We start from the raw sequence: 8,675 nt of genomic DNA, 5'->3' as shown, positions 1-8,675 counted from the left end.
ATTCTGTCGATCGGTCGGTACCTTTAACCATTTTTGCCCTGCAGGGTGCCTCCCAGAAGCTTGCGAGAATAATTCGGTGCGTATATTCACACACTTCTGGGCATGCAAGAGTGTATGGTGAGCTCTCCAAAAGCTTCCTTATAAAAGTGGTTATCATTCTGTCCTTGTTTGATTTTGCCATTGATGGAATAATGTGGCGAGCGCTGAAAGGCCATCTTAATCCCGGTGTTCGTGTGTTTGCTGGTGAAGACCTTGTCGATTTGGATTACACAAACGACATTATCCTTATCATTAAGGACAAAGGTGAGGCACAAATCCTATTGAATGAACTAACCACCATCATACCATATTTCGCTATGCGCCCTGCATCTTCAACGTGCAAAGCCATATTTCATAATGTGCAGTTTCTGAACTTACCCCTCACAATCTAAGGGGAGTCACTGGAAGTGGTGGAGAATTTTATATACCTCGGCAGTTGTATTAGCTCATATGGAAGAGTCTGGTGGAGCCAGTGCACGAATCTCAAAGGCCAGAATCGCATCGCCTAATTCTCACCGCTTATGTTGTCAAAAAGGCATTTCACGCGGTTCAAGGGTCGCATGTATTTTTTGTGGTTGTGAAACATGCCCTCCTGTGGACATATACTGTTAGGCGTCTTCGACCACTGTCTTATGACCACTCTTCCTGGTCCGCGTCGGCCTTCAATTCTATGTCCGGTTTTTGTCGGTGACCTGAAATCTCACAGTTCCAACGCCAGAGCCCTCCAAATGGATGTCAACGCCTCAAGCGTTGGTCATTGTACTGACACCTTCCCCTGAATGACGAAAAGTGTGCCCATATATACGGTCAACGAAAACTGACTTTATTCTCCAGTGCGTTTTCTTTCGAAAATTTTACCATTCACTCCTTTTTGTTACCAAAGTGACTGGTAAGTCATTTATACCATACATGGTCTATAGCACTCAAGTAAACTTAAGTGAATTTATTTCCACTACCCACACTTCTTTTCAGTCGCTCTAAACCCTTCATGATGCCCATCGAGGAAGCAGCCAAATTCTGGGCAAGCATAGAAAATTCCTCCTTATATGATTGTGCCATTAACTATGATTGGGACGCTCTGATTCGATCTGGTAAGCGATGGTATTCTGCACTGAGTTTCAGCTGCTCCGGTTAGTTTCGCCCATTTTTTGTATCACTGGAGTGCTTTTATCAACGACATCTTATTCTTTGGAACGGATTTGGTGACTCACCCTTTGGGACTTTAATTATTTTGGCTGTTTCACACCGAATACACCTACCTTACCTTTTTGGTCGAGAGCCCCAATCATCCACTGATAGTGTTTTCTAATTCGTGGTCAAGTATCATACCTTTAAATTTTAAGGGATATGTATACCAGGCCATGTTACAAACCGCTTTGTATGGTCTTGAAGAGTGGACTCTCTGAGCAGTGGAACTGAAACGTCTTCAGGTCTCGGTTGCCAGTCGCCTCAGAACTATAGTTTGTATAAGTCAGTCAGTTAATTGTAAAATTTGTGCGTGTGGAAGATATGGTCAAGCATTTGAAATGATTGCATGACCAGACAACCCTGAGAATCTAGGTATTGAAGGCGACAGTCTGTGTAAACTGGTTCCAACGCATTAGCATTAAACAGCCCTTGTTGGTCGGGCGAATGTGACAATCGGACGGTGGATATCGAATCCGAATCTTCCATCCAACTTAATCGTCTTCGTTGGACGTTCACATCATGTCACATCACGTAGAGTCCGTGCTCTTTGTTGAGCGAAATAGTCGCAACAGGTCTTCACAGCTTCCGAACTGCAGACGGTTGGAACATATGCTGACTACAAGTCAACACTGTTTGCAGCACCGAGCGGCATTGATCTAAGTTGAACCAGACAGCTGTACACCGGAGAGGTGACTGTTCACTGGAATCCACTCCAATAAAGCACTTTTGGCCCTGGAGGCGAATGCAATTTTCACACTGTACTTACCACGAGGTATTGAATCAGGATCACCAGATACCCGAAGAATAAAATATGGTATGTCCTAAGCAGTGCATGACCGAAGTAGGGTCTTGTACGCGTATCTTTGGTGAATGCACTTCTGGAGGAGGCAGCCCTTTCGTTTCAGTGAATGGGAACATACCTGTCGGTACGATTTTACATCCAGATCGGTACCGACCTGTGACATGTGGATTCGTTCTCTGTCTTTCTGAACGGTCGTGCAGCTCTCTGTCGGTTCTTGGCTTCCTGCTCCGCCCATTATGGTATATCAAAAGGCGCGGCAGCTCCAAACAGCCGTTTATGGAGACAGGGAGATTATTACAGACGCATTTGTAGGATCACAGAACGTTTCACAAGGTGGTGCTAGAATCTCCGTGAGAAGGGTCGAGCTAAATATGCTCGATCCAGATTGGCTAGCATTTTGACCAATCAGGGCGTGCTTTCGTGTGGTCCGAAGGCCGCACATTCCACATCAGTCCAGTTGACGTGATGTTCGGTTATTAGGGGCGGCTGGCCTCTGGACACATGGGGATTCCTCTTCTGTCTAGCTGCTTCATTTCGATCTTCCTGGCATGGTTAAACCTGGTTTCAGTCAGTGTAGCCCGCAGGAGCATTACACCACCTACTTCCAACCACCATGTCGTGATGACAGCTTCTGGTCGGACAAGTGCTAGCTGGGTTTTGTCCTGGTGCTTTAACCATATTCTTACTTTTAGATAGGTCCCTAATCAGCACCACTCCTTCAAAAGTCCAATGATGGTAGTTTACCTTCGTCTAAAATCTACTTCTGTCCTTGTCGATAGGCAGATGCTATTTCACTGTCTGACGGTCAAAGGTGTCCTTAAATTTTTACCACCTGTAAAGCCAATGAATGCCAACGCCTATATGCGCGTACGGTTGTACGATATGCTTTCGCCCGAGTTCGCGTCCAGTCATGTAGGTGGTGGATACCTTCTCTCGAAACTTATCTGCTTGACCCCAGTGTAGAAACGCTCCCCAAGCGTTCTCTCACAGACATGAAGTACACGCTCACAACTGATGAGTTAGTCCATGCGGCTAGGTCCAATCTTACCAGACTCCTTTAGTGAAACTCGGCAACTGGGCGTCACAAATTCTGAAACAGGATGAGGTCAATCCGGGAGCAGCAATCCACCACATGTTCATTACGCATCCATTATTAGTAATCAATAGGACCCAATGTTAGGCTCAGTTGTTGACAATTCTGTAGGACTTTTGTCGGGAATCTGGAATTACTGTTTCTACTCCGTCTGCCGGCCATTTAGATCATCCACATTCTCGTTACTCAATTTGAATTTCTGGTAGTTGGTCAGATGGTCATTGATCTGTTTGCTGAGCCTGGCCGAGCCAATTACTAATATCGGCGAACAGATTAACGACCATCTGACCGGTACACATGACTGATTCCCAGTGGGATTCCGTACAGATAAGATAGGTAAGAAACAGTATGATCCAATTTTTTGGGTCTTGTGTATAACTCCAGGTGGCCCACCTGATTGCTGGAAGGGATTAGTAACCAACTCCTGCTTACTGGTGCTGTCTCTTGTGTATCTCTTCGTCATTTAAGAGCGTTCCATATGTTTTTCTGTCTTTCAAAAGCGAGAAATCACCAAACACTTCGACACCCAAATATGGTTCATGTTTCTTTCTCCATCTGATCCATATGAATTTACTTTGTTCAAATCCACCTAGTGCGAATTATCATCGGGTTGACTTCTATGGTAACTTTACAGGTCCACCGTTTGATTCACTTACATCGCGCCCACATCTTGGGTCAGTAGTAGATTAAGTCAACGAGGCAGTTTCAGCTGCTCGCTCTTTCGTAGCATGTGTTGTGCTGTGTGTTTAGGGATTTCGTGTGAAACTGCCCTAGTGACAATCTGAGCGCCACGTAAGTTGATTGGATAAAATCTGCAAAAGTTGATGGTTCCGATGACGCTGAAAATAACACACATTGATCTGATCAGCTTCATTCATGGCAAGACGCCTTGTTAGTTGCCTGTTTTGATTGACCATATTCTGTCTCCAAACCGAGACCTTCACATGCTCAGTACGGGGGTTGTTTCTAATTACGTACAGCTACTTAGTAGTCGATAAGTAGTTGAACTTCAAGAAAAATTAGTGCTTAGCTGCGAATCCATCTCACTCATTCGTTTGTGCTAGACCTAAGCGGATTTACCCATATTCTTCCTGATTTTCCGCTCTCGATATCCTTTTAATCGCACTTTCTATTTTAGAATTTCTTCCCTTGGAAAACAAGATCAAGGAACTTAAGGCTTTGTGCAATCGATTGTGTTCGGAAGCGGACGTGCTAAGATTTGAGGAACAACGTTTGCGAACGGATTGTGAGCAACTTCAGCAGCTGCTTCGTTCTACGGATGAGGAGCGTCAACTTAAGTCGATCGAAAAGCAGAGCACTTTGCTGGAGCAGAATAAACGGTTGAGTAGTTTGAGGTGCGTTAAATCGTTTTATTCACCCAGTGATGGTCTGTTACTGAAAATTTGTCTACCTTTTTGTGCTCTGAGCACACGGCTGCCGCGGTCCAGTTAGTCATTGTGACTTGTTTCTGGTTAAGGGCCTGTGATTCTAAGCACTTCACCGTGGTGGAATAAGTGATTCGGTCTCTGCAACGACCCCCTGTTACCAAGCGGTTTTTACAATGTGCGGTCCGAACCCAGACCAAGCATGATACATTTTGTTGAGTGAATATGACAGATTTGAAGCAACGGGTGATTTGGAACACATGCGTGTAATGTTTTCCTTCGTCGGCGAAATAGAAGTAGACAGCCAATTTGTCTCCCTCCGCTGTCACTTGACATGGAAAACCTGCTCTCTTCGGGCCTTTCTTCTGACTGAGCTTGAAGGACTATGCATTATCTCATTATTTGACTTTGCCCGTGGAGTCACTGAAAACAGAGAATGCGAATGAGTCCTTGAAGTGATAAATGGACCCCTCATCAATTTAAATGTTTCACCGCGACCACCTTGCTCAGAGACAACGCAGCTACCAGTCGCTTTGTGTTGGTACAAACCAGTCGCTTTGTGTTGGTACAGATGAGGACCCGGTCACAGGGAAGTTTTGACATTCTGAGTCGTCCAAGCTTATCTTTTGCATGCTTGTATCCATCGGGTCCATCCGGGTAGCATCCACTCCTCGATTTCACTGAATAATTGGAACAATGTTGAGGAGAATATACTGACTTCCCTTTCGGTTATTTCCGGTAGCTTGTGGTAGGTTGTTTCTATATCACAATGCGACCTTCCCAAAAAAGACAACACTTCTCCGTATGATTTTCTGAATGCCGTGACCCATGTAGTAATAATGACACTGGTCATAGTAAGACGCGGTGGATCAGCTCTGTTTCATCAAACAAGATTAACTTGAGCACCAAGCTCAGTGCCAGGCCCTCTCGTCAAGGGTAACTAACATGAATCGTTCCCTATCCCTGTGGATGTTCTCGATAGACCTGAAATTAGGTGACGAACATGGATGCAGTAATTCCTTCGTGATCGCCAGTGGATGTTGTCTGTTGAAGGGAGAAATTCCGGGTATTCCACTCGGTTTGCTCTTTCGAAATCGTTTTTCACAGGTCAGCCAAGCATCTGAATATTTGCTGTGGAAATACGCAATAACCTGCTATTAAACGGACTCTGAGGTGGTTGGTTCTAGAATTCAAAGTCATTATATACCCCGAAGTGTCATCCAAAAAAATCGATCATATGCACAATTTTGAATGTGGGGACAAATAGCTCGACATCTTGAACATTGGACCAACCAAACTTGTAAACGGCTTTTAAGATGCGCATTCGGTAGAGGAAAAACAGGGTATCCTGAAAGGTTGTCAGAACGCGCCCAGGCATGAAAAAAGCACATGTGCAGAGTGACGCATCCCCATGGTCACCATCCTACGACACGTTTCGGATAGCAAATGCGTTGGCGGAGCTCACCAAACACGGCTTAGCAACATAAGACGTGGAGTGTGGCTGAAATTGTTCACGACCGGGACACCGTCATTGCCTTTTTCGAAACGAACAAGTGAACGACCATATTTGGCCATTTAGTTATCTTATATATTTACGCAAAAGCCCTCTATGTTTTGTCCTGACAATACAGCCGTGTCCCGAGTCCTCTGTCTTCTCCTTATCGCGTAGTCCGGCAGGCTCAGTGCAGGTGTAACCATTGGACAGCCACCCACGATACAACACAGGTTGACACCTTTCTGAACGTAAACTTTGCAGGAGCCGGACAGTGAAATTAAAACCCTTTAACTAAAAGGGCATTATCATTCATTCATACGCCTTATGGTTAGCTAAGTAGCCGCCCATGACTTCTCGTTAAACTCAGCTAATCTTTACGTTAGCAAAACAGTCGCACTCGATCTACCTAACTTGGTGTGACCTTCAGATCATCGTTCACTTAGGCAATTAATTACAATTAGTTCCGTTTTCTATCTTGTAACTGTCACGCATGCCAAACGCCTACTATATTAAGCTACCGCTCTGCTGCGAAGTGATTGCATGGGGCGCAACAACTTGTTCACTTTTGTGATCCGTCGAACTGTACTGATATTTGTTCCGTTCTCGCGGTTCGAGGTTGGACCGCGTGTAGCGAGCTGCTGTTTAGAACTTGGGCTATTCCGATAGTCCTACTCTAGCCACCGTTGCCTCCCGCTCGGTCTTTGGGTGGGGACACCAATCTTTCTCCTGACTAGGTTAGAGTGCGAATGATACCGTACATAGTAAACTAACCGCTATCCTATCCGCCTCGGAGAGCTTGGCTGTTGTCTTATTCCAGGGGATATTTCGTCCTGTTATTTTTGAGTGAATATGCGCCGAAAAGCCGAGAAATACCACACGGTTGTTTCATGGTCTAACTCACCGGGGATACCAGTGAACAAGAAGAACTTGGACTCAAAATACAAATATTATGGCGGTTGTCTTCTACAGCTTTGCACTGACCCATCATCGGACTGTCGTCCTCTACCGAACACAATTAGATGCAAACCATACTATTATCAGCTAAAGGAGTCCGAAAACCGTAGGAACAAGCTCCCCGGCCCACAAATTAAACAAGCATGCTAAATAGATCTGTGCGAAGTGTTGAAAGCTGCATCCTCTGGATTACGCGTAGTGTTTATGAATGCTGACCCGATAAACTCGAGAACTCGGAGACATTGTTTCCCTTTGGATACGGGTTGTCATTTGACCAGAAGGCCTGTTCACCGAAGCCTAGGCTGCGTACATGTACGGGAAGTTGTCGGAATCAGAAGGCTTTGAAGTGGAAGCTAATTCAGCTGGGAATGTTGGTTAACTCTTCGTTGCTCAGATGTAAGGTATGATCCAAGAAACCTATCATTGTTACTAATGTTTAATTTACTTCAGTTATTATACAACAACGGGAAGAAGTCGTGGTTGTGCTGTGTCCGTGGGCCAGCCGCTCCTAACGCATGTGTCACGCGCGAGCTGCAGACTGAACGAAGGCATGTCGTGATTGGTCAGAATGTCGGTCAATCAGGACTCAGCATTATTGCTCGGCCCTTCTCGCCTCACAAAGATTCTATCGCAACTTTGTGGAACATTCTATGATGACCCTAAGTTGTAACAGAATGGGCTGTCTCTAGTTACCGTCCCTTTTGGTATACCGTATTGACCGGATCAGGAAGCCAGGGATCGACGTAGAAGCTGTACTACCGTTTGCAGTATATATCACTATGATACTTGAAGTCATTGAACGCAGTGTCAGGGCACTAAAGTGTACGGAACCAGTGGGAAGTCTTAATTTATGGTTGGCCGACATGACTTGTCCAACCAGAAGGGCTTCGGCGCATAGCAGCCTCTAACTGTTTGTGCCTTGCCGCGATGAAGCGGCTAATGAATGAGTTGTTCCAGGGCAAAATACACAAAGGAACAGGTATAGTTGTGTAGGCCCCTGTGGCATTCAAGAAAGTAGGTCATGTTTTCCACTTCAGCCTACAATTTGCGTGGAAGAGGCCATTGCGTGGCAGCGAGAGACCAAAGCGACCACGGTCAAGTTAAGTGTCCACGGGATTTTCTTTGCACGTCTCTGGAAACCCCACAGGACACGACACATAACCAACTCCAGAAGTGAGGATACTGTTACTTCCACTTTGCATGAGTCCACCTGTCGTTGTGCGCTGGTCACGTACTAAATATGGTTCGCAAAGTACGCATGGGAAGACACGCCACTTGTATGTTTTCCCAACACAATGCTCTAACGTGGAATACTGTCATTCGTTTTTAAGAGCATGGTCACAAACATAAGAAGTGAATGCAAGCGACGAATGCGAAAGGGGAATATGAGATAAAAGGGAGAAACGTCTCATCCGAATTTATGCCACCAACAGTTCCAGTCAGATGAGATGAATCCCAACGTATGTAAAAATTTCGGTATGAAACACGCGTCTAAAGACCAACAGCCCAAGAAAGGACAGACAATGTTGAATGCTCTTCAAGGCGCGGTAAGCGCTAGCACATTCAAGACTCGCACATCATGCACAAAGTGACCGTCATACTGGGTCTGGTGTGAGATTAAATGGCAAAAAATGTACATTCAACGCCATGTGCCACGCATTAAAGTGTCATAAGTACGCAGAGAGCCCACAATGGCAAGCAAACACAAGTCACTGACTG

The 8,675-nt window shown here is 45.4% G+C and overlaps 1 protein-coding gene across 1 annotated transcript in view; it reads left to right on the top strand.

The window, feature by feature from the left end:
- Window positions 1-1,009: 1,009 nt before the first annotated feature.
- The window catches only part of T265_13455 (hypothetical protein), a gene marked incomplete at both ends in the record, with an annotated part of 10,975 nt that continues 3,309 nt past the window's right edge, over window positions 1,010-8,675 (top strand). Inside the window, 2 exons of the mRNA XM_009168957.1 lie at window positions 1,010-1,130; window positions 4,261-4,477. Coding sequence (XP_009167221.1) covers window positions 1,028-1,130; window positions 4,261-4,477 — 320 coding nt within the window. The remainder of the gene's footprint in view (window positions 1,131-4,260; window positions 4,478-8,675) is intronic.

The sequence above is a fragment of the Opisthorchis viverrini genome (genome assembly GCF_000715545.1).
Source record: "Opisthorchis viverrini unplaced genomic scaffold opera_v5_68, whole genome shotgun sequence".
NCBI classification, from domain to species: domain Eukaryota; kingdom Metazoa; phylum Platyhelminthes; class Trematoda; order Opisthorchiida; family Opisthorchiidae; genus Opisthorchis; species Opisthorchis viverrini.
Note: the sequence above shows the minus strand (reverse complement) of the source record. Positions and strands in the feature narration are given on the sequence as shown.